At 46.1% G+C, this 25576-nt stretch overlaps 2 protein-coding genes across 5 annotated transcripts in view; one reads left to right on the top strand and one right to left on the bottom strand.

Moving 5' to 3' along the window:
* Positions 1-11204, top strand: part of epb41l5 (erythrocyte membrane protein band 4.1 like 5) — a 41435-nt gene extending 30231 nt beyond the window's left edge. Inside the window, exons 19-26 of one of the 2 annotated variants that reach the window (XM_088930626.1) lie at positions 351-479; positions 1050-1114; positions 1760-1879; positions 5734-5830; positions 7038-7115; positions 7532-7582; positions 7801-7970; positions 9207-11204. In XM_088930626.1, the coding sequence (XP_088786752.1) occupies positions 351-479; positions 1050-1114; positions 1760-1879; positions 5734-5830; positions 7038-7115; positions 7532-7582; positions 7801-7970; positions 9207-9273 (777 nt within the window). In that variant the 3' untranslated portion in view covers positions 9274-11204. The remainder of the gene's footprint in view (positions 1-350; positions 480-1049; positions 1115-1759; positions 1880-5733; positions 5831-7037; positions 7116-7531; positions 7583-7800; positions 7971-9206) is intronic. The other variant, XM_088930627.1, reaches the window with a different exon arrangement.
* An 865-nt stretch (positions 11205-12069) lies between these two features.
* klhdc3l (kelch domain containing 3-like) lies at positions 12070-21068 on the bottom strand. 3 transcript variants are annotated; one of them, XM_088930701.1, is made up of 8 exons: positions 20925-21068; positions 17872-18093; positions 17382-17704; positions 16701-16779; positions 15976-16016; positions 15240-15360; positions 14500-14686; positions 12070-13535 (listed from the first exon to the last, which is right to left on the bottom strand). In XM_088930701.1, the coding sequence occupies exons 3-8, from the start codon at positions 17394-17396 to the stop codon at positions 12932-12934; spliced, it is 1047 nt and encodes a 348-aa protein (XP_088786827.1). In that variant the 5' UTR covers positions 17397-17704; positions 17872-18093; positions 20925-21068; the 3' UTR covers positions 12070-12931. The 3 variants fall into 3 exon arrangements, with proteins under 3 accessions (XP_088786827.1, XP_088786826.1, XP_088786824.1); XM_088930700.1 differs by having other exon boundaries at positions 17382-17464; XM_088930698.1 differs by having other exon boundaries at positions 17382-17464; positions 17872-18090; positions 20925-21067.
* Between the last annotated feature and the right edge of the window lie 4508 nt (positions 21069-25576).

Genomic DNA, 25576 nt, shown 5'->3' with positions numbered 1-25576 from the left:
GAGCAGCAGACAGCAGGCAGTATTGCCTCACAAAAGAATACAAACAAATGGGAGATGAGCAGTAGTCAATTTAAAGCAACAGAGCACTCTGCTGGCAAGAGCAGCAGGCTTTGAGCCCGTCTCAACACCCTTTCAGCCGGATGTCCCTCGGTCCACAGCACAGCTTGGACACCTTCCTGTTTTTTACAAGACGTTTCTACAACAAATAGAAAACCCGACTGTTCACGTTCTAAATTGATCATGATTTAGCTACCCAACGAGAGAGTCGAAACGTCTGCCTTAGTTTAAAATGTATCCTCAAAATCTCTTGGACGATTTCCTGTACCGATGACAGGACTGTCTTCTTGCAGGAGGAGGTGGTGAAGCTGACTGAGAAGTCGCTGAACAACGTGACCAACAGCCCTGTCCTCGCTCCAGTGCGCCCTGCGCCGGATCTGAAGAGCAACATTCTGAAAGCACAGGCAGAGGCGGCTCTGAAAGTAAGACCCAGCACATCTTTACCACTGTGCTGTTGATCCAGAACCAAGAAGCTTCATCAGCAGTCTGTTGTCATATGACCTCCCAAGTGGCTCAACCGGTAAAGCTTCTCGGCTAAGTGCAGGCTGAGCTCCGTGGCTGCGGGTTTGAGCCTGGGGTCAGATCACCAGCCAGCTGTGACCAGGATTCCCCAGGCAGTGCCCAGGGTCAGGTGGGATTAGACTGCTGCCAGGGCTGCCCCAGCTCTTGGCAACAGCGCCCCCTGTGGCTTACAGGCATGCGGGACCGTCGGTAATGGAGGCGCCTATCCTCCGATCAGCGCGGGACTGCGATGTGTGGAAAGCCAAGAGGCGTGGAAGTGGGCGGGTTGAAGGAGTCCGCCTCCACTTCCTCATCCCTCCCCCGTGTGCGGCGGTGGGGTTTGTTGCTTAGCTGGCAATTCCAAACTCCTGTGGGGATATCAATAACGATAACAAAGTGGCGGTTTTACATTTTAGCAGAATATTCCTGAAGTTTTCAGTGCTAGGAAAGCGGTACGATTTCCTTCCTACGTCTCCCGTTTCCTCCGACAGGTCACAAGAGAGGACGTTGCAGCTGTGGGGGACAAGAACTGCAACCTTCAGGAAGCTGCGGTCAGGTACAGAAGTGAAATGCGGACTGGGCTGCCGGAATTCATAGAAGACGCAAGTCGGAGGAAAAGACCTGAAAAGGCTTTCTTCCGTTTTGAATGACTATTGTGTGCGCTTGTTAGAATCAGGTTGCACAGGCAGCACGGGCTCCAATTTCACCCAGGTTTAAAACACACAGTGGTAATGAATATTCAGTTGTCCTTTCTGAATAATTCATCTCCGACATCAGCTGCTACACTCTCAGATAAACTAGCTGCATATTCTGGGCTGGGGCTGCACTCATCGCACTCCACTCATCATAAAGGCGCAGAACCGCTTGAAACCGCAAATGAGTGCGAGGGATCATAACAGGACTAGCTTTGTCTGGCTCTGGTTGACATATCTGGGGACCTGAGAGTGTTTAAAACAATCCCTGAGTTTGTCATCACGTGTTCCAAAAAAAGCCAATTTTTCATGAAGACACAAAGGAGTTTTTGATCCAGTTTTAGTTCTATTATATATCTAGTGAAGGCCGTCTTGTACGGTGTTCTGTGAAAAGGCGACTTGTCGAGGTCGAGCGAGAACATGTCGCAGCTGTGGTCGGCGTGCCGTCCAGCGGGTTTCGGCCAGACTGCGGTCGCCTCCAGCCCTTGTCCTCTGTGTTTGTGCCCCAGGAACAAGGGCAGCTTGGGGCGGCTGGGCAGCGCATCCTCGCTCCCGGCGTGTGGGCGCGCCGAGCGGCTGGACTCCAGGGACCCGCTCAAGCCGAGCCCGCTGGCCTCCGCGGCGCCCAGGTAAGACCCGGGCGTGCGGGTAGTGTGGCGGGGGCAGTGCCGGCGTCTGCTCCGGGTTAGCCGAGCAAGAAGGGAGCTCGGTGTTTGATGGGTTATCTTGGAGCCAAAGTGGTACGCCGTCTTGCAGGACCGAAAACAGAGACGCATCAAGGAGACATTGGAGCCGTTAATCCGTGAGACTGTGCGTCTGACACGGGCGGAAAGTGGGACAGTGGGAGATTATGAGTGCCTCTCGTCTTTCCGCTGCGTGTGTCATGTTCTGTAGAATTTTAATTCCCTGCGAGCGGGATTAAAATTTCCTTTGAGATATTGTTAGGACGGGCACTAAGTCTCTGTACAATAGCGGTGCAGTGAAATGTACGCCCCAGGGGTGGTGCGCTCTTAACCGTTCAAATGTAGTACTTCATGCAGCGCTTCAATTTGTTCTTCAGTGTGGCTCTATACGGCCACCTGGCGGAGGAAGGAGGCTAGAGGTACTTTAATTCATGTGAGAGAAAGTTGGCTCTCTCACAGTACGAGACCAGTGTACACCGCTGAGGTTAATCCTTCTACTTTTCGTCGTGATATTGACCTTTTGTCTGGTCCCTTCGCAACTAGCGCCCGCTGACGCAGCTCCACGCAAGATTCTGTATCTGAAATAGCTCCACGCGTGTTCCGCTCCAGGGCTGGTTTATGTAACTGTGCTCTCAACGTAGAGTAATGCCACATCCCGAGATGACGATCAAAGTAAGTAATGAGCTCTTTAGCGAGGCCTGTCTCTACACATGGTGTGGCTGCTGTTTTGTTTGTAATCGTCAGTGCGCGACTCGTGTACAGGACGAGTGCCAAGAGTCGCAGACAGTTCAGTGATCCAGTGTGGAGCCGAGTCGGTGAGCCAGGTGTAAAGCAATAAAAAGAGAGGTTCACTCCGCACTGAAAAGCTGAAGGAACGAGAGAGAAGAAACGCGCCGTGGATTCTTCCTCGTGTGCGTGGGTAAATGAGGGAGAGAGAGAGAAGTGGAAGCGTTGCATTTTTTCCTTTCTTCCTGCTCGTCCGCATCCAGGCTTTCCTGGGTTTGAAGTTTGAAGGAGGGGGAAAAAAGTGATTGAGATGTATAATATCTAATTTACCGGTGCAATTAAAATACAGAATGTGTGCAGACAGCCCCTCGGGAATGGAAATGGGGTATACATTAATTTGGGGGGGAGAGGAAATGGTCCAAAAATGTCTTGACTGTTGTACGAGCATTGTTCAGCTTGAGCACTGTGCGCTTTTTATGGCTGCCAGTAGAGGGCGCCTGTTCCCTATAATAGCTGTTCCCAGCACCAATCCTGACCGTCTGGACTTTTCAGTACTAATTGATCACTTCTACTGATCTGTTTGCTTGTTCAGACTTTTTGTTAGCGTGTTTCCGTTCTTAGCCCCGAATTTCAAAAACACTGGTGTTTCCGGTAAGTTCCAACGTGTGTAGAGTTTCTTACCTGCACTTCCGATTACAAGATATGCAATAATTGATCAGTTCGTGAGAAACGGACACAGACGGGAGGCCGCTTCGGGTTACACACCTGAATGTGGGGGTTCTGAAACTCCCTCTGAAATGAGTTCATATTTAAGAATTAAAATCTTAAAGTAGAGACACAGCAAATATAAAATCTTACCTGGTTGTGTGCATCTCGAAGAGCTCCAGGGGTTTCTTTTCAGTCTTGAGACTTACAGTGACAGTGAAAAGAAACTGTTTTATGTTCTTCACCATGTTTTGTTCCTTAGTGCTGGTGGGAGGGACAGCTTTTGGCCCCGCTATGGCCTCGTGGCGCAGTGCCTCTCGTGTAGCTGTCCGGCCTCGTTTTTCGGGCTCTTCTCCTGGAAGCACGGAGGAGGGGGACGTTCTCTAGTTCCAATCTTGGAAAAACGTCAAAAAGAACAAATCTGTTCCCAAGAAAGGAAGCACACGTCTATGTACGATCAGGGAGTTGTGCCTGTGGCTTGTATGAGTCCTTTGCACTAGGAATTATACCAAGGCTGTCGTTGTTTGAAAACTGGGATGTTAAAAAGGTCTCACTTCGAACAGAAAGCAGCAGAGTCGGTAGCAAAAAGAACAAGGCAGCCCTGAGGCTTCACTGTCTTTCCCCTGATCTAAAGGCAGAGTGAGACGAATCTTGATCTGCATCAAGTGCAAGTGTTTTCAGTAATGTAACATTGAGTAACATTTTTTGTCACCTGTGTTTTTGTCTTGTTAACAAGATGCTTTCCCAGTCCTTCTAGGGGATAAGAATCGCTGACTTGCTCCCCCACGGGAGCCCTAGTTCACAGCTCGTTTACCGCTACTGCCGTCTCTATGAGCTCTCCCCTGCGAGTCCTAGGAACAGCTGTCAGGCAGATTAAACAGCAGGTTCTGTCGGATGCCTGCGGGGTTTGACTTCGTTAGGCATTTGAAACGGCAAGTTGACAACCCCTCCCCTCAACACACACTTCAAAGTCAGGGTGAGCCGTGCAGTACTTTTTATAGCACCAATAAATGTTTGGCTAATGCTGTTACCCTTCCAGATCAAAAAGTGTGATGAAACGGGTAAATTGACACACACTGTTTGTGGGGAAAAACCGCACCTGGAAAACTTCTCTTTTCTCCAAATTCTTATCAGATTTTATAATGAAATAATATCCTTAAAGATTCCTCAAGGCCTAAAATTTTAAATCCCTAAACCTTCTTTGATTAAATCATTTTAATAGTAAATGTTTTGATTATGGCCGTATTCCACAGATATGCAAATTGCTCACTAATGAAGATGGTTGTGATAAACACAGTACCTGCACCTCAGGAAATGATGTCTCTAAGGTGCAGGACAGTCTCTTTTTCACTCTCATGTGACAGTGCCTTTTTAAAGCCAACCTGCTTCATTTTCCTTTAGTCATCAGTTGTTCCTTTGCAGTCGTTACCCGTAGCCCGTTTTGCAATCCATTTTAAAGCCCTATGCTGCCCTAAACGGATGTAGTTTAGTTGTGAAAGTAGACAGCAGGGCAGGAAATGGGCTTCAGTTTAACAACACCTGGAAGGAATGGGAACACTCTTGTTGACTGGCCATTTGGTGTCTTGTGGTGTGCTGACAACGACACCAGTCTGGTGTGAAAGAGCTCCTGCTCCAAGCTGAGGGCGTCAGTCTATACCAGTCCTGTGCCTGGAGGAGCCCTTTGTCAGACAGTTTTTGCTCCAGCTGATCTTAATCACCAGGCCTGATTTGCTTGCTCATTTAGACCTTCTTGCTGCACTTGGGCCTGGGTTTGGATGTGTATAGTGTTAGGACTCCCACATTAAGAGACTCAGATCAAGTTTCCCACGTTTCCTACAGTGAACAGAACACGGCAGAACTCCATTCTCTCCTGCCACAAGATGGGTGATCTTCCTTTTATTCTGTGCTGCTGCTGCAGATCTTTGCCATCCCTGCTGGCGAGAGGGAACGGAAGCGTAGGAGCAAGAGAAGTGTAGGAAGTAAGAACAGAAGAACAGTTACAATCCGGAGAAGCCATGCAGTCTATCGGGCCTGCTTGGTACTTAGTATCTCAGTGATCCCAGGATCTCAGCTAGCTGTTTCTGGGAGGAAGTCAGGCTACCTGTTTTCACAGCATGGCCTGAGAGCTTGTCTCCCACCCTCTTGATACAGAAGCGCCTTCTGTTCTCAGTTTAAAATGCACTTGCATGTAGCTTCCAGCTGGAATAAAGATTTGTCCAGGCTCCTCCTACCCAGCTTGGGCGCTTATTAGTCTGGGTAGCCAGACTTTTCTGTTCAATGTTGAAGTCTTTTCAAGCTGCTGGTATCACCTGGCAGGGACTTGCCCATCACGTTGACTAACAACAGGAACTGTTTTTTTCCTTCTTCAGCATTGAGGTAAAGGGCAGCGCTGTTACTGATGATCATGCCTCTCCCTCAGCTCCCTTGTTAACGCCTGAACCTGGCAGCGAGGCTGTGACCCTAAAGGTATCCTAATACTTGTACCTTCACTTGCGAGTCTCAGTATTCATTTAAAAATATTCCACGTCATCAGGTAACTTAAAGCCCCTCTAAACTCCACAGTATAGCTAAGCCATAAAAAGATTTGCCATAGATAGGTACTTTATTGATCCCGTGAGGGAAATTGCAGAGTAACGCGACTTGCAAAATTATTCACACTATTGAGCAATTTGCACATTTTGTTGCTTTAGTGTCAAGTAGATATGACACTTTGAAGTAGCAATTACTTGTTATATACTCAATCTACTCCACACATTCAAGGCAAGACAACAAAAATAAGTAAAGAGATAATATGCAAGAAAAAATGGAAATGTTGTGTTTTGTTAAGTATTCAAACACCTTTCTGTGGCAAACGTAAATTAATTTAGGACCAAATAATTACCTTAACAAGCCACATGGTTAGTTGAGTGGAGCTTCTCTCTGTGTGCAATCATAGAGGTTAACATGGTTTCAGAATATATGCATTAATTTCTGTAAGGTCCCTCAGTCAGGTTGTGTGTCTCAAGCGAAGATTCAACTATAAAGACAATGAAGCTTTCAGAATGCCACAAGGAGAGAGTTGTGTAAAGTCGCAGATCAGGAGAAGGGTATAAAAACATTTCAGAGACTCTTACTATCTCTGAGTTGGGTAAAGTAAAGGGTTAAGAAGTGGTATGCACCTGGACACTGCCTAGATTAGTAGCAGACACGTCCTTGAGGGGTCCAGTCAGAGTCCTGACTTGAATCCTTCTGGGAATCTGTGGGAATGCTTGGAATGTGTTGTCCATAAGTGGTCCCCAGGAGATCTGAGACAACATGAGCAAAGCGTGAAGAGGAGAGGGAAAAAGTGCACCAAGATGGGACAGACTGACCCAAAATATCTGGGGCTGTAACCGTTACCAAAGGTTCTTCCACCAAATATTGAGTTTATAGGTCATTTACATTTACTTATATTTATACGTTTTCAGTTTGAGCATTCAGGTTTTGATTCGGATATTAATTTTGTATTTTCCACAAAGTGGGACACCCTAGGAAGAGTCTGGTACTTTTGCAAGGCACTGTATATCAGTGATTCATTCTTATTGTAAGTTAAAAGTAAAGATTTATTTTCATGCCTAGTAAAATCTTGTTGATTAGACATTGCATTTTTTGTTTTTATCTTACACTGGTTTATTAAATTCTGTTTGGTACACAGGCTAAAACTGAAGAACTGGACACCCTAATTTCATCTCTAACGGATAATCTAATAGATTTTACAGACGCCGTTCCGTTGGTGAGTTTTAATGGATGTGCATTGTCTCAGTGTTGAAGAATGTTATGAACAGCTCACACTGAACTATTCTCCAGTTGGTTTAACAACAGAGCTGATGAAACCCCGGTCTCGGTTTGATCTCTGTGTGCTCCCCAGCCACAGGCTGTAGCTTGTCCAAAAAGACCAATCCAAATGGGTTCCTTGTGCTCAGGCACTCTTCTTTACATAGACATAGAGCATAGCTCTGTAACACCTTGAGTGCCACTGAATCTCAGGGCTTGTTTGCAGCAAATTCTTCAAAACAGCTTTGTAAGAGTTCCGTTACAATATCTGTTTTCAAATATATCATTAATTAATTAATCTTCTATTAATTAATACAAGCTGTCTTTCAAGATTTCCTTAATTCGATTGGTTTTGTCGTCCCTCCATTTTTAAAGGTTCAGTCTAAGCTGATAATTGCTCCTAGATGGATTGTCCCAGCAGCTCCTGTGAGTAGAGTGTGGAGCAGTCTGTCTCTGTTTCGCTCTCAAACGCATGGACCACAGTTGCATGACTATTAGCTGTCCTGTTCCTTCTCCAAATGAATGCTCTGATTTGATCTGCATGCCTGCACTTCAGTGAAAATGACATTTTTGTTCCTTGCTCCTGTTGTCTCTGCATTGCGTCACACTCTGCTTTGTTAATCTCCCTCTGTTCCCCTTCCCAGTCGCCGATCTGCCGCTCTCTGTCATCGGCTCAGGGTGGTGGCGTGTTCACGAATGGCCTTTTCGACAGCGATGGCAGCTTATCTACAAAAAGCCCACAGCTGAACCCTGAGGTTGCCCCTCAGGCTGCACAGCCTCCTCTCCCCCACACTCCTGCTGTGTTGGCTGCCAGGTATTGTTTTACCACTTTATTGGCCATAAACAATTTCTTGTGTTAGGGATTTGTCTTTTCACATACCCCAGCTTGCTCTCCATGAGACGCACAGACAGGGAGAGAAGCTTGAGGTCAGAGCGCAGGGTCAGCCATGTACACGGACCAACAGGGGTTAAGTTACTTGCTCAGGGGCCCAACGGAGTAGGATTCCTCTGCCAGCCGTGGGATTTGAACCGGCAACCTCCCAGCCACAGGCGCAGATCCTGAGCCACAGCGCCAGCGCTCAAGTGGCTGCTTCTTTCTTGTGCCCGTTTTCCCCACCATGCAAGAGCATTATTTTCTTTTGTGCTGTGTAGAAAGAAAGAGTCCACTATTACATCTGTGACATTGGACAACAAATGCCAGTCCTGTAGCTGATATAACTGAGGTACTATTTGCAAAGACCATTGCAGTGCAAGGAAGTAAAACAAGGGAGCAGCTCTGATCGCAATAAAACACATGTCCAGCGTCACAGACGGTACACAGCTACTATTCCATAGTGAATACTGAAGAGGGCGTCTAGCTCCTAAGCCCTTGTGTTTGCCTTGAATATAAAGTATAACATCCTGAAAAGTATCTGGCAAATACACAGCACCATCCTTTCTCCTCTTGTGCATCCATCTTTTATTTGTCATGCTTTCCCTGTACAGGTGAGTTGATTTTACTGCGGAACTAACTTGTGAAAAGAGTTTTGTTTTCTCCTCTCTGGGTCATTTAATGCAGATTACACCAGGGCATTGTTCATTCCTCCTTATTTCTGCATATACCATCATAACACGCTATTTTATATAGTGCTTTTAAAAAGTGGCTTCTCGAAGCGCTTTACAGTAAGAAGGAAAAAATAGGAGGTTAAGTCTGTATAATGCAGCAGAAGATGTATTTGTGCAGACTCGGTTAAATAAAAGTTTTGAGCCTGGCTTTGAAAGAGCTCAGGGAAGGGGACTCCCTGATATTCTTAGGGACGAATTCCAGAACTCTGGGGCGCAGCAGGAGAAGGCTGTGACACCCCCAGAGTTGTAGATGATCTTGGGGGACAGGAGGAGGAAGAATGGCTGCGAGGTGGGGAGTAGGAAGATAAATCAGACAAGTACTGTGGTGTCAAGCCATGCAGAACCTATTCGCTGCCGCATGCAGGTAAATGCACCATTGAGCCCTGTGTTTCCTGGCAGAAGTGTCCCTCTGTACTGACCTCTGTTCCCTTGTTGTGTCCTACAGTACAGCGAGCAGCCCAGCCAAGGAGGAAGCAGCGAAGTCCAAGCGCCTGCTGACCACTGAGCTCTGAGAGAGACGCGCATTCCTCTTTTTAGCTCTTGATGCGTACTACTGGTGTCTGCGTCACAGCTCGACTCCGTCACGGGACTCCGAGTTTCTCCACCTTGAGCGTTCCAGCAGGGGAGGGAGAGGGGATCTCTCTCTCCAGCTGGAACATGAGCAGTGAGCAGGACACTGGCCACAGGGATTGTAATACTTTGCATTTACTGTAGGAACATTGTGAAGGAAACGTTTTTAACACTGGTTATAAGGTGTGCACCTGGTCAGGTTTCCAAACGAAGAAAATAACTCTCTGTATTCCCTCTTCGCCGAACATTCTGATTCCTCCGGACTCTCCGCTCGCTCTGTCCCGGCCCAGACGGGCGTGGCGGAGATTCCCGGGCGTGAACACAAGGAGGCAGAGGAGGCCGGCGGACCCCTGTCCAAGGCCCTCCTGCCCTGCCGGCCTCGTGCCTGAACTCGCCAGGCCTGGAGGCCATGCCATCTGGTGACTGGGATTTTTATGCCGTTTTAATTTGATTTTAGGGAAATGAAATACAGACGAATGTTTCCTGGAAACGTTCAAGGTGCGTCTTTTTTATTTTTATTCTTTATGAAGAGTCCCGATCCTAACCTCAGGCCTCAAGCTTCAGAAACCCCCCAGACTGGAACCACTGCTGGTACTGTATGTGAGAAATCTTGGTGTGCAACAATGAGCCATGGAAACTGGAAGAATGGACTAGGTCTACACTGTACTTCTTAGTTTTTATACTTTGCCTTATTTAGTTTCTAGAACTATGTAACTGTTTTTCTTTCTTATACATGTTAGCTACTAAAATTTTGTGGCGTGTAGCACCTTTAGCATCAACTATGTATGACTCTAAAAAAAACGTAATCACTTAGCCTTCATTGGTTATATATACTGAGCTCTGGCAGCAGGAACAGCCTGCGCTGTTCCAGGCCCTCGCTCTGCTGCACAGGGGCCTGCACAGTGGGATTGTCCTCACACACGCACTGGCCACTGGACAGCAAGTGTCCGTCCTCGATGTCTGGACTCACTGCCGTTGGGACTGGCCTTGCAGAAAATCATTCCCAGCCAGCAGCAAGGTGCAGTGGCCTTCCTGTTGCTTGTTTCCACCCAGGCTGGACATCGGCAGAACGTTTTTCAGCGCTTCGGCACGTGGCAGCCCTTGTCCATCAGGCAGCGGGAATGCTCATCAGGGGCTGTCTTTTTACCTCTCTCCATTTGGACAGTCCCTGCTAACAGGCAGGGACAGAATATCTCGGGTCTGGGAGAATCCATCTGACTTCTCCCTCTGTTCTGCTGGCCAGCTGTGCATCTGACGAGCTACCTGTTCCTGCCAGGACTGATCGACGTCCGGCTGTCCTTTCTGCGTTGTTCAGAGCTGCCAGTCGTGCTCTCACACTGTGACTGGTCTGCCAGAGTATGGCAAGTTGGCATATGTGCCGTACTAACGTTTAGTGGACTTTCCTACCAGCCTTTCAGAAACCATACCACAATTTTGTACTGCTAGATCACAGTTTTGATCCCCAAAAGCATCATTTCGGCATCATTTTTATTCTCGGACAGAAGGAAATCCGTATCTGGCCCCAGGAAGGACTGTCCGTATAGGATACAGTTTTTCTGTTTCTTACTCATTTTGTATCCCGAGTTGCATGTCGTAGTGAACAATACTGTAGCTCTGTCACCACTCTGGTAGGTCTTTATATTGCCATGTAAGTGCAATTCACTGTAGCATTCCTAACTGTAATTTATTTTTGTAAAGTGCACCATGTTTCACTTTGTATATGTCGGTGTAATCTTGATGTAAAAAACTGGATTAGGAAACTCTGCACTGACATGTATTTTGTATGTACATTGATAAAGAGCTGGGAGATTTTAGTATGCCTGCTGCAATTTTATATGATGTAGGATTTCTCTAAGTAAAATGCATACTTTTAGAACTGTGTGTCTTGCAGTTTTTTTTGTTTGTGCACTGATTGGCACAAATGGGCAATGCCTTATTTCATGGTGCCTGCCCATAATCATTCTGTTGCAGCAGCTGGATAAGGAAGGGAGCCCGTCTTCTGATGGACTGGTGCTGCAGGTTCTTCTGGAGGGAGCGTTGGAACAGCAGGCGGTTATCACAGTCCAGCAAGGAGCAAAGAGGAAAAGGCTGAATTAAGTCCGTCATTTATCATTTATCCTTGGTAAATTGTTGAACTCCAGAAGAAATTAAAACTGACGAATTGGAAATCAAAGCTGACTGTCCTGACCCGCTGTGTAAATTGTGCTCAGAGGATGTTCACAGTGCTCGTTTTTTTGGGTAAGAACGCCGTTTTTTTATTTCAGTACTGGAAAAAAAAACCTCTGTGCTGGCTTCTTGCAGTGCTGTCTCCTGCACAGGGCACTCGTAAAATTAACTGTACTGTGCAAACGACTCCTCAGGTGAGCAATTTACAGTATACGAATACATATATATACAGTATACTTACACAGTATACGAATAATCTTACTGCAAGTAAGCCCATAACCTCTGTTTAAAGTAATCTCAATTATTTACAGTGACTTTAAACAGGGGGTAGGTAACAAAAAAAGTCAGTTCTACATTTTGTAACTACATTCCTAGTAACCCATTACCCCTGGATGCTGCCCACTGGACAGGCATGTGAGGATTGGAGTTCCTGTTCCATCGCAGTGTCAGAAACTTGTATCTTTTCACGGTCAGCCAGTGACCCTCAGTAACGGCAAGAGGTGTAAAGGTAGGCTGGAAAAGCTTGCAATTGCAATATGAAACCCCCTCACTTCAAGAAAAACATTATTTCATTGAGGAAAAAAAGGCCCTTTTTAATTTTTTTTCAACATGTGACCAAGCACCCTTACCAGTTTTTGAACAGCTCCAGAAAAAGCTCAAGTGAAGAAAACTTATGAAAATCTTTATTGTAGCAATGCAGCATTCAGAGTTTCAGAGGCATGGGAGTGTTTATGTAATATTAAGAATAAAAAAAATACAGAAAACGTAAACATTTTTAAATATAAAGAATTAATGATCTTCATTTTTTTATGTGATGCCCTTTTAAAGTTAGTGGCTGATTACAATTCTGAAACATCCAGAGCTGCTTTTTTTTACAATGTTTCAGCAGTTGAGTGTTCTGTCAAGCAATTTACACGTGATGCTGATGGCACATCCCACGGCCTGTTTAGTGTTTCAGTCCTGCAGTCCTCCCGATACACCTGTACAATTTGGGGCATTTCATTTCCAGATGTTGAACAAGATGATCCACAAAAACTGTCTTCCCTAAACTGCCATTCTGCTGTGAAAACAACTATTTTAAAATAATTATAACCAATAATGACTACCAAAAGAGGTAGATAGAGCAAATGGCCTCATTTGTAATTGTTCTTACAAGAACACTCTACACAGAAGGAAATGAAGAGGTTTTGCATATATGTGCAGACAAATGGATAACTGCCCTTTACATGTCACTGTAAAACAAATATTGAACATTAATGACAATGTATTGACCTAAGGTGCAGGTTGCCCCATCTTCCCCACACACTCCTCCCAACACTGAAGACCTCACCCTCTGCAAACAAGCCCCTGATGCCACCGTCCTTGTTCTGCTTGAACACAAGTCAGTTACTGCCTTTTTCCCCAGAGCCAAGTGCTTCCAGTCTTCACTAGAGGTCAGAGGTCAGCCAGCGTCAGCTGCCAAACAGAAATGCTGGCACGTCGGCTTAAGGGCTTCCCTCCTATGACCAGCAGCAGGTCCACCACACTGTCCTCTGGCACGGAGAGAGAGTCTTTTCCGAAAGCCTCCCTGTTCACAACAGTAAGGCCGCTGGTCCTTAACGACGGCTGCCGGAGCCGGTCACCTCTCTCTGGCGCCCCACTGCTCGAGGTTTCGCGCCCCGACCCATCCGTGCCGTTTTTGATGCAGAACGTGTCCAGTTCAATCGCGCCCTGCATGGCCGCGGAGGGAAAACACCTGTTCTTAAAAGGCCTGAGCCTGAGGCCGTCCTGCTTCTCCGTGCTGCGGGGGCTCGGCCCAGGCGAGGGCGCCGTGCTCCCCTTGGCCTGGAAGCCCGGCCCCAGTCCAGTGCTGCAGTGGTAGATCCGCGCGGGAGGGGAGGCGTCCGCCGCCGTGGAGAGCTTCTCCCACGTCTGGGACGTGAAGCTGAATCTCCACAGGCTGTCTTTTGGGAAGCTGTGCGTCTCCCCTCCTCCAAACAGCAGCATGCTGTCTTCGTACAGCACAGCTGAGTGCCCCACTAGCTTAGAGGGTCCTGAACTGGAGGAGGAGGAGGAAAAAGAATAACGTTATTTTACGAAGATGCTTTTCAGGGGTATTGATGTTAAAAAAACACAAAATGATAGAAAATGTCAAAAGTAACATTTTCTGGAATCTTGGTTTAGATATTACACAAACCCGTCCCTGGCATCAGACACGCCTTCTCTCATCCTAGCATTTCGAATGTAACTTGTGGGTCACCCCATCTCCAACTGGTGCAGTAGTAGATATCGAATGATCCTGCTACGGCACAGCTGTGTGCTGCAGGCGGCTGCACTGGTTAGCAGGCTGAAACCCAGGTGCCAGGGCTCGGGCAGTTTCAGCGGTTTCCGAGACTGGCCGGAGGCAGCAGAGGTGTGGTGAGGAGCAAGGAGAGTGACGGCTGTGGAAGGCAGCAGCAGGCAGTGAAAGCTGCCATGGGGTAGGTGTTTGCAGTCCTGGGTACAGGCGGGTTCGGAGATTCAGATCCTAAGTCTGGGATCTGTGGAAGATTTGGGATTCCATAGGAATCGCCAAGTTTCGCTTTCTCATCCTGTGAAGCTGTGCTGAGTGCTGCGCTGCCACAGGTATCTCGGCGACGGAGCACCTTCCCAGTGGCGCAGGGAAGTCCACAAGGACAGCGAGTGTTTGATTAACTGGGAGACTAGGCGTCTGATTGGTGGTCAGCCTGAATGTGTCTTGGGAACACCGGGAGGACCCAGATCTCTCCTGGGAATGGTGCAGTATCCCAGGACCGCCGCAGTCTGGGTATGACAGCTCCTTCTCAGCGCAGTCTTTGCCAGAAACAAGGGAAGCGGTTTAGCTTTGCACCTCCTACCCCTCTACAGCTGCCTTCAACGGGCTTGTGGATGCCCTGGCCTAAGAGGTCAGGATGCAATCTGACATACATGCCTTGATCTATTTCTGTGAGCACTAGGAATATGACCATGCCAGAGCATTTCTCACAGCAAAGGTCCGGACTCACAAAGCCTTGACGCTGGACCAGGACTGGCTGCAGAAGTTCCACTTCCAGAAGTCGCTCTGCTCCCTGAGGCCCATCAGACCGCCGTAGAGATACATCCCTTCCCGGTGCACCACCGCTGAGTGGCCGTGCCGGGGCCCGGGGCCAGCGTCGCCGAGCGGGGGGAGGAGCGAGGACCACTGCCCGCAGTCTAACACACAGCACAGACCACATGCACGAAGGTCAGTCTCGCCCACGGGTGCCCATTCTCTGCTCCTAGTCAAGGTGAGTCAGTTCACCTCTCGGAGCATAAAGCTCATGAAGGGTCCAAGGAAAAATCAGAAAGGAAAAGGTAGAATAACTCTGTAATGATACCGCACTATTATACAATTGTACGGGACATTACTATCCACAGAGGGAAACTGAGAACAGACCTGAGTTTTATCACAGGAATGGTACCTCACCTGCAGTAGGAGATACAGTAAGGCTCAGTAAGGCTTGGTACAAAATACAGTAGGGGCTAAACTTAGCAACTTGCAGAAATAATTCACCTCATTTGTAACTGGCTCATTTATACTTGGTCAATAAAACCATGATATTAAAAATGAAAATTCTGAACAATGGATCTAGGTTCATTCATAAAAAAAACCTACAGGCCTATTCCAAATGTCTTCTCCAATGGAAAGAATACGAAATATAGGCAGAGAAAAACATATACCAAGACATTTGAAGCTTTGCATAATTGTAAATAGACACAAACTGACCAAAATCAAACATCCAGAACTCCTGGGTAGAACCTTTCATATCGATGTATCCCCCATAGACGTGCATAGCAGACTCATAGACCACAGCACTGTGACCCCATCGGTTTACTGGAACTGCACTCTGAAACACAAATTCATCATGGGAAAGGAGACACGCATCAGAGCCAGGAGCTCATGCAGATTTAAAACACGGTATCGATTACCCAGTTAAATGAGCATCTCCAGAGATGCACTCCGCTAGCTGTGGGCATGACAGCATTCAGTTCCCACGGTTACTTTTAACAAAAACCACAAAGGAAATGCACAGATCTGCAAACACGACACTGAGCTTCACACACAGAATGCAAGCTTCTGTGTTTACATGTACAAAAGCAATTAAAAGGTTGTTCTTCTATAACATTTATTGCCACTGCATCTATATAAGTATATAAGTAAAACACTTAACTGCGTCTAACTTTTTTTCAGAGCAAACCAGAAATAGCAGAGACATCTCCTTTTCCTCTGCATTTTTAAAACTTGTAGACTTGTCCCTGAATTTAAACTTAGTTCAAAGTTAGCCAAAACCCCTGCTAGAGTTTGACATCTTCAATAAAAAAGCCAATTGATAGATTAGGTTAAAATATGGGACAGCCCCAGCGCACTCCGTGCACAGTCATAGCCAGCAACCTTTGTGAAAAACCCTCCAATAATCCTGCTGCCCTGAACACAGACTGAAAACAGCCGTACAGTACAGTACCTTGCTGTGTGCTCCCTGCCAGCGTGCCCACTGCTTCTTGTCTGTAGGAAAGACACATCCATAGCAATTACTTTATGAGCTACACATGCGCTTTCAGGGGGACTGGCTGGTCTCTTCCACACACGTCCAGCTCCACACTAGAATACAGATCACTCAAGACACTTGCTAGTGCGCTGGAAGTTAGAAGTAACTTTCATCAACCTGGTGACTTGTCTCCAAGATCTTAATCCACATTAGGTTATCTATCCACAGATATATTCACATCATTCCTTTGGTCGTCACTGTTATGTTATTTTTGATAAATGAGATGTCTATTTGTGAAAAGTGTGTAATGAAGTGCACTATAAATTCCTAAGCAACTAAAAATGCTTCAATGGAAATCATCTCAGCCTAGTATTAATAATGTTACTTCAGCACATTTTGTTTATCCCTCAATGTTGAATTACTGGCTCTCTACCCAATTATACATGTGGTTACTTAATTTGGACAGCAATTCTGAACTCTGGTGTAGCAGTGTGAGGTAGTGGTTGGGCCTTCTGTACAGAGGGTTGGGGGTTCAGAGTCCAGTTTGGGACACTAATATTACACCCTTGAACAAGGTACAGTATGTCACTCAGGGTGATCCAGTAAATCAATTCCCTGTTTTGTAAATGGGTACTCACCAGATCATTGTTGCAAATAAGACTTTCTTCTCAATTTAGGATAAAAAAACTATTTTGATCTACCTATATCATACAGCCAGAGAGAGGTCTTCCCCTCTGTGTAGGCAGAATCTATCATTCCCCCGAAGACATACAGAAATCCCTGAGAAACACACAGGATGAACGATGTTAGTGTGAACAGTCTGTTAACATGTTGGAAACAAATCTAAATTCAAAGTCTCACAATCGAGAGCAATATTTCTATCGGATTAAAAGAGATATATTCACAAGCCTGCTGGTTTACAATGTAACAGGGCTGCCTCATGTCACATGAAGTTTTGCTGCTGCGTTCTTAATGGCAGAAGATGGCGCTGTGCAGACCAGGAAATTTAGTCTATTTTGTGATGTGAATTGGAGGTTCTACATGTTAACGTGTACATTTCTACTTTTTCTGTGGTTTAAAATGTACTTCTCAATGCTCATTCCTTCTAACCCCAATATCTAAAAATAGCTTCGCAGTTCCCCTTTAAATAAAATAGTGGCCCTGTGACCTCTGGTGTTTGAATAATTTTATTGAGTCAGTCAAGGCAGTTCTTCTTCAGAGATACAATAGGTCACATGCACTGTGTGGCTGATATTTATCCAGTAAAAAATGAAACTGAAGATTTCAGCAATTCTTCTGACTCAGTAAGTAGGCAGTCTATGGTTATCGACACCGGCCTGACGGAGCCGTGTGTGACTCTGACTGGCCGCGAGACTCCGAACCTGATGTGTCACCATTGTGTGCTCCTCCAGCTGCTCTGGGGCCTCTTCAGAGCTGCAGTCCAGCTCAGTCCACTCGCTGCTCGCTGACAGAGAGAAGCACAGGCTAGGTCAGCGAGGTCTGCACTGTAAAGCACAGACCCGTGCACCACACACACGCGTGCACACGCTCTCAGAGCTGGAAACCAGGCCCAGGAGCTGATGAAAACCTTCCCTCGGGTTTTGAGTGCGACTGCGACAGCCTTCGTGAAAGCAGCCAAACTGTGTCGAGGGCCCGCCTGCGTGCCGTCTCTTCCCCTGTGCAGCAATCCGGGACATAGCTGTCTCTACAGAAATAAAAGAGCAGCTCGGGGATATTTCTCATGGAGAACAGCTTTCTTCCCCATTGGCCCAGTGTTTCTGATTACAGTGCACTGCAGGACAGTCTACCACCCTGGCAGAAAAGGAATTACTGTGATTTTTTTAAATGAGACAAGTGCAGGTCACGACTTACCAACGCTGTACCTCCAGAAGTCATTCAGTCTGCCCTGCCTCCGGCCGCCGAGCAGGTAGATGTCGTCTCCCCGAGCGCAGCAGGCGTGTTTGTATCGGTCACAGGGAGCTGGCCCGCTCTGAGGAACACGGGTCCACAGACTCATACTTCAGCACCTCCGTCGCCGTTCATCTGACCCGTCCCTGCAGAGCCCACATCTTCCGGAGAGCCGGGACAAACCTGCTGGCAGCAACAGAAAGACACAAAAAAAAATCACTCATAAAAAAACACAAATGAAAAAAGACCCTTCTCCCCTATGTTTTAATCCAAACGGAGCAATGGTTTACCACAGGCTACCATATTGCTGCAATATTTCTGCCCTGGAGCTGCTGTCAGAACAATCCAATGAAAGGAGGGCTCTAGGTCATAACAGTCTTCCACAAGCAAAGCAAGAGTGCGCAAAAACAAGCACTCACATGGGACTCGTTCAGGAACAGTTATTGTACCACCTGAGCAACTGTACCATCTTTAATAGAAACCGTGGAGGTAAAGTACACAAGAGTGTGAGAGGGAGACAACCAAGAACACGCTTTCCTGAAGTACTGTTCAGCTCAGTTACCTGTGGCTGTACAATTACTTTAACAGAAAATCTGGAATTGGTTCAATAATATAACACGTGAACTATTCCAAGACACGGCGAAGAAGGTTTCAGAACAGAAGAAGACACGTTTTCACAGCTGTCTCTGAATCATCCCTGTGTGTCTGTGCCCGTCCTGGGACGGAACAGCGTCCTCGCCAGGCCAGAGCCCCGAAACTGCTTCCCGTTCTCCTGGGATCCCCACCAGGAAAAGCAGCTTTCGGTTCACAGATGGAAGAAGTATTACAGTTAAGAGGATGAGAATGTCAGTAACAACAACGACTCCGGACGGAGGGCACATCAGGGCAGGGCCTGAGGTGTCTGCCGTCCCTCCAGACCGGTCCCGTCCCTGTGGCGGGGGGTCCGCAGGCTCCGAGGTTAGCCCCCAGCCCAGGCAAATCAAAAAAGAGTAAAACCCGCAGCTCTCTGAGAGTACGATACACGGGAGAAATGGGCGAACAGAAAGGAACGGGGCTGTGTTACCAGCTCCAGGACACCAGCTCCAGGCCGGCTACACAGGAGAGCTACAGCCACAGGTCCCGCACAGCCAGCCCCTCGCGAGAGACACGGGATTCACTGCAGGGGTACAGGGGGCCCTTCTCAGACAACATCCCAGAAGACACTCGGGTTTATAGCCAGAACGCTACCCGTTGCCGATGGGCCTTGAGCTGCACTGTGTGCCAGAACTTCCTTTGAGCGACCAGACCACCACACAGCCAGCGTGCCTGAGCCTCCTCCTCCTCCTCCTCCTCCTGCTGCGTCACGTACTGTAAGCCAGGGCGCTGTGCTCTTTCCCGAAGGCATCCGGCGCCTGGAGCTGTGGCGCCCCCTGTGTGACCAGGAGGCTCCTCCACACCGCAGGAGCCCGGCGGGCAGGAGATGGGCTCCGCCGCGTCACCGGCGCCTGCTGGAAGACTGCGCTCTTGACGCCGAGGGATCGGAGGACGATCCAAAAGCCGACATATTAAAGCACGACATAGTGCTGGATCCGTGCAGCGTCCAGATGCAATTGTAAAAAGTCAGTTCTTCTTGATTCCATTCTTTTTTTTTTTACGTGAACACTGACAGCTATTAATAGGTACACCATCATATCATTGGGGATCATTCTTCGAGGTATTTACCATAATATCCAGTTTAAGACCGAAGAACCGTAGGTGTGCCGCCTGGTTACACAAGACGTAGAAAAAGAAGAAGGGGGGGCGTTTTTGTCCTCACAATACCTACACAATATTACGATAAATTCCGCCTCCCACTCGCCCAGAGTTCCTCCAAAATGTGACGTTTAATTCCGCTGCTCCCTCAATTATAACACCATGAGTCGCTTGCACTTGAAATCCCTTGACTTCCTAACAACTGGCTATTTTCCCTAGATACTGTATGCCTTCTAGCGACGGGAAACTCACAACAACCTATTTCATTTCGCAAACAGTAGTGTTTGTTCTTTTTTTGTGTGTTGTTGTTAACAACTGAGCTGTTTTGTGCAGTATTCCTCTCTCGATTTCTCACATCTATCGCTCTCCTGGAGGCGTCCTCAGATGAGAGTTTATCTCACAGCTTCCTAGGTGATACCTCCAAGCCGGTAAACAAGTTACAGTAACGAGCCAAACTCCATCGTCCAGAATACCTGACACGAGTAGAGGGACCCCACCGTTTGTAGCACATGGACATAGGAGCGTGAAACTCACAGGGCTGAATGTCTTCAAAAAAGAGTGAAGACATCTTTAAAATATAGGGTCCATTTACATCTACAGTCTAGGTTTTAAAGACACTGCTTGATACACAACTGGGAATCTGTCTTTATCCTGAGACTGAATTTTATCTCGTCATCTTTAAACGAGCACAGTACTCCCTGACGTCTCTCTTAATAAGAGAGAAACGATGCAGCTCCGGAGACGAATAAGACGTTTAAGAACATTTAAACAGGATATATACATTTATGTGACATTAAGAGCGGAAAGAACTTCGTTATTTTTATAGTCTCGCGTTTAAGGCTTTTTAAAATGGCATACAATCTTAAAAAAACGCAAGCAATGAACAGGACTGAAAAAAACTTCTGAGACGTTGTGGAGTTTTTTTCTAAGCCATGTTTTAAAACGCACACACGCACACAAAAAAAAAACTTTCCCTAGAGATGGGCGAGCGCAGCGAGTGTAATTTGTGATCTTTTCCTGAAGTTTCTGTCCCTGGTTGTTTTAGACCCTCGAAGAAACGGCGTGAAACAATCCCAGAAACAGCTAGAAAAGCGGCTCATTACAATTAAGAGGCTCAACCCAGTAACTCTTTCTGAAGCGCCGATACTGTCGAGGTTGTCATGTGCGCAGTCAGAAGTAGACATAACAGCGGTTCAAACTCTGAGGTTCACAGATCTATAAAATGCTCACATTAGAGATGATATTAGAGGTATCAAGATTAGTTTGGGATTGTTTTTTTTACTTACATGGTGACTGCAGCTCCTCAGAAAACACGCGTTTCCAGCCGTGGTTTCCCTTTCCGAGCCTGCAACGACGTTTCTTTTCCCTAGTTCCTGAGCAGCGAGAAAACAGGGCGTCTTCACTCGCCCGGAGCGCCCCCCTGCTGGCCGGCTAGTTCAAGCGCTCTCCAGCTCCTGTACTTAAACAGCCTCCGCAGAAACACAGCGAAACCTGCTGCCAGGTCAGCAGAAATAGCCCGTACTTGGTCTGGGGGTCTCCAAATAGCCACATGTGTGCGTGACTTAGCTGTTAAGTGAGTACGTACTGCAAACAGTCATGCAAACTGCAACTAAAATAATTTCAGTGAACATGGGAATCTGTTGTTGTTTGACGCGGTAGGGAGTGGCTTTCTGCTTTTCTTTTAGCTATCTTATTCACCGCAACAAGATAAAGGCATGTAGTGCATTTATAATAATTGAGAAAACTGACCCTGCGTTGCACTGTCTTACCGTCCCGTGTGTAGCTGCCTCTGGCTTCCTACGACCAATAGTGTAGCGCACTCTCCCGGCGCTGCGGCCGAAGAGCGCCCGGCTGGGGTACGCGGTGAGGGGCAGGGCAGGAGTGGAGGTGGTCAGGTCGGGGTTTAGGAAGGCCGCTGGCCAGTGCAGCTGTCCCACAGTCTAAACAGGTACTGAAAACTGATGCTGAATATAATTTGAAATGGTCAAACGGTATTTACAGAACTGTGCTCTTCACTCTCCAGGGTCAGACAGATTAGCTTCAAAGAAGAATCGCTGGTCTCTGGTCGTTCGCAGCGAAGCAGACCCCACAGTTACTACGTCATGACGATTTATCGCAGTAGGACACGGCACAGGTTATTTTTTATAAACCGTCGTCTTCTTAATTCGTTAAAATCGTATCTCGTTACACTTTAACATCAATGCTAAGCTAACATACAAAAATGCATGATTAAGCGAGTAGTTAAGGTCAGTAGTTCAGGTGGGTAGCTAGGTCAGCGTGCGTAGTCTGCAAAGGAACAAGTAACAGGTTTATTCCATGCTGAAAAGAGAAGAGAGAAAACACAACGTTTCATTTAATCATAAAGCACTTGCAGTGACAAGTCCCTTGTCGAAGAAAAAGTACACCGATTGATATTTTACATCAAATACAGATTCTATTGCCAGCTGAGATGTCAGTTTTCTGAACATTCTTCAGGTGCGGGTTGAGGTCACTATGCCCATGCCATAAAGATTGCCTAGTTCCAAAGTTGCAGAAAAGGGGATTATTTTTTAGAGACGGAAAGATATAGGTTGGTAACGATGCTAAATTATTGTTGTTGATGATGATGTTAAACTGTAATCTTAAAATATGTAACACACGGATATTCGTACCAGGACTCTCATATTGATGTTAGAATCCTCCATGAGCCATTTCATAGGAAGGACTTGAGAAAAAACAGGAAACGCAAACAGAATTAACCTGATAAGACCAGATAAGAACTCTGAAGAATTAACGCGAGCAAGATTGACCGTATTTGTCTTTTGTTCATTGATATGTCCTTCAGGAGAGCTTGTTGCTGGAAGAGCTCGGTCACAAGAGTGTTCAAGGACATCGACCACGTGACATTTAATCATAAAGCACTTGCAGTGACAAGTCCCTTGTCGAAGAAAAAGTACACCGATTGATATTTTACATCAAATACAGATTCTATTGCCAGCTGAGATGTCAGTTTTCTGAACATTCAAAGCTTTTGTATCTGAATCACAACAGCCAGGCTGCTGTCTTGGGGACCTTTCAGATCTCTGAGTGAAAATGGCCAAGTCCAGTGGGGTGTGTGCAGTCCCAGCCGAAACCCCAGGCTACCCTGAAATGGGAAGAGAGGCCATAGATGACGCTCCAGCAACACGTGTCAAAACTGGTAAAGAGTGCTACAACTTTACTGCCCAGAAAACCCAGGCCAGGTATCCCCCACCCTGGCCCATCCCCCAAACAGCAGGTGTTGTCCAGTCCATCTTAATTGCCTAATTGAAGTCTTAATTGAACTAATAAGATGCTTGATTGGAATATTTACAAGATATTTTCTCCCCAAGAGTTTGGGGTTCTATTCATGAAATGCAAGAGTTTAAATGCAGCCTCTAACGTGTTTAAGAGCTAAAAAAACCAGTCAAGGAGTCCAAATTAATCCTATTACTAAGGCAGTTAAGGGTTCACTTGTGTATCTGAGAACAGAGCTGGAGCAAAAGCCCGGAGGTACTGTACAGTATGTGGGCTTTCAGGATCAGGCAGGGGCATGCGGTAGTCTACCCTGATACTCCCATTCCATGCCATTCCAGCTCTGTGAGCCTTCAAGTAAACAAGCTGGATACTGATGTCTTGATAATGGTATAGAGTGGAAGTCCTGAGGCTCGCTATCCCTGAAGTATATAAAGCTATTATTTGCACAGGAAGAAACCCCAAGGAAGGATACAGGCTAGAGGGGGAAATGGGAAAGTGTTTAAAAGTTGGTGTCTCCTGAATCCTGGTGTATCCTGGATTTCCTTTGCGTCTCTTCCTGGCTGTATCATTCTACTGTTTATTCCTCCTGTTAAAGAAATGTTTCATGAAAGCGAGTGTGATTCGTTACCAGTTGTTGTTTTTTTGTACTGCTTATAGTCTGAGAGCTAGCTAAATAGCATTTCGTTATACCATATACCTGTATATGAGTATAATGACAATAAACTTGAGCTTGATCTGGCCTGATGGTTACAGCTTACACGAAACAGGGGCGTGAAGACTGGAACTCAGACTGTTGGGAGATGACTTGATCAATAAGGTTATTTTATCCTAATACACAACTATGTTTATAACTTTAGTTTCTGTGTAAAAAGCACTAAAATTATAAATCGGATTGAATCTGTTTTTGTGTTTCTTGGAGCATGAGGATTGTTTTGTCTCTTTTCTCCTGTTTTCTCTGTGCTCAGCCACTTCGTTCTGACTTGCTTTTGGGATGGAAACCAGTTGCTCTCTGTTCAGGGAAACAGACTTCAGGCACATTTTCTAATTTGCTCAAAATCATGTGATGTTTTATGATTCCTTCAGACTGAATGAACTGCAAGAATGACCTTGTAAATGGTTAAACTTTTTCTTTGCAGATAACAGTATAAAAAAGTGCTGTAAAAGTATTTGTAAAACAGTAAGCTCCCGCTCAAGTTCAATACTTAATTGCCATAACAACCAGTAACAAAGAATTTGGTTTGGTGAGCTCATACAATTAAAGACTTACAATAAAAATACGATCCAATTATACAACATAAAAGGAACAAAAGAGCAAATACGATGTTGCCCTGGTCAGCATCATCTTGAAATCTCAAATTCTGTTTTAGGATTGTGTAAGAGCTGTCACAGGAAGCTACCTGTTTGATGTAATTAATTTAATCAGAATAAAGCCGTTAACACTTGTGATGCTCATGGATCAAGTGGGATGTAATTGCTTTTAAGTTTTCTGCAGTACATAAAACACCCATCACCCACTCAAAAGTCGAATTTTTATTCTAAAAGATATCAGACAACAGAACCCTAAAACAACGGATACTGGAAACGTTTCTAGAGAAGATCCCCCCAGCATGGGGAGAACATGAACAGACCACGGCCTGCAGCCCTGAGACAGAGGCATATTAACCTACCAGAATGTCTCTACACTGTGGGAGGAAACTGGAGCATCAATAATGTGTCACTTGGTATAGCAGCAAATTCACAAAGTTATTAACTGGGAAATTACACCTTTTGTAGCAGGTGCACTGACTGTTTATTGAATATTTAACAGGATTATTATGCCATCGTTAACATCGTCAATAAGATTGATGAACGGGGGGTGTGCGGTGAATGTCACAGAGTAGTGTCACATGTGTTCACTGCTGGAAACAATAAAAAATCGTCAGTCTTTTCTCTAGGCTGTAGATGTTATCTTGTGGATTTTCTTTCCCATTCCTTTTACAGAGCATGGCCACTCATAACAGTTAGAGTTAGGGGTTAGGGGCTGGGTTTGTTGACCTCCGAACCCTTGACATCGGTCTCAGGCCTCAGGACTTGATCGACTGCTGTAGCCAAGGAGTCAGGCTGCCATCAGTCTCTAGAAGTGGACTTAATGAGGTGACTAGATGTGTCTGTTCTGCACAAAAATGAACAGATCATGCTGCATGTCTCTACCAGTCTGTCAACACAAAACCTATATTCATCACTGAAGACCACTTGTCTCCACTGAAGGCTAGTCCGTTGGAGGTGTTGCTCCAACAATAACGCAGAAATATCGTTCTCTTGAGAGGTGCAGGACATTGGCTCCTTTTTCTGTTTTTTTTTCTTGAATGTCACTAGGCTTGACATTAAACACTTTAAATCATCCCCTCACCTGCGAACAGTCTGCTCTCACACTAACAAGGTGATTTTGTACTAAATGTGGTCATTTTTTGACATCACTGTGAATGATTGATCATACAGGATTGTATTGGCCAGTCCTGAACGACATGTCATAACATTTAAACGATATCCAAAATCTGTATACTTTATTTTCCTAAAGACATTAATGCAAAAATAGTGATCATTAGGGTTGAATTGGACTTTATAAAACTGGTTTGTTCGTGTGCTGTACAGCTGGCTAAAATGAGGAAACCCCAGCTAAACGATCTCTTGCGTTTTGCAGGTA

This window comes from Atractosteus spatula, chromosome 13 (assembly GCF_055471065.1).
Source record: "Atractosteus spatula isolate fAtrSpa1 chromosome 13, fAtrSpa1.hap1, whole genome shotgun sequence".
Taxonomy (NCBI): Eukaryota; Metazoa; Chordata; class Actinopteri; order Semionotiformes; family Lepisosteidae; genus Atractosteus; species Atractosteus spatula.
This window is presented reverse-complemented; position numbering and strand designations above follow the sequence as displayed.

Coding starts and splice junctions, on each gene's coding strand:
- klhdc3l (XM_088930700.1), bottom strand. CDS start 18,016: ATGAGTCTGTGGACCCGTGTTCCTCAGAGCGGGCCAGCTCCCTGTGAC. Junction 16,780..17,381: donor ACACAATGGTGACACATCAG/GTTCGGAGTCTC, acceptor TGTGTTTCTCAG/GGATTTCTGTATGTCTTCGG. Junction 13,536..14,499: donor TGGTCCAGCGTCAAGGCTTT/GTGAGTCCGGAC, acceptor CTCCTCCTCCAG/TTCAGGACCCTCTAAGCTAG.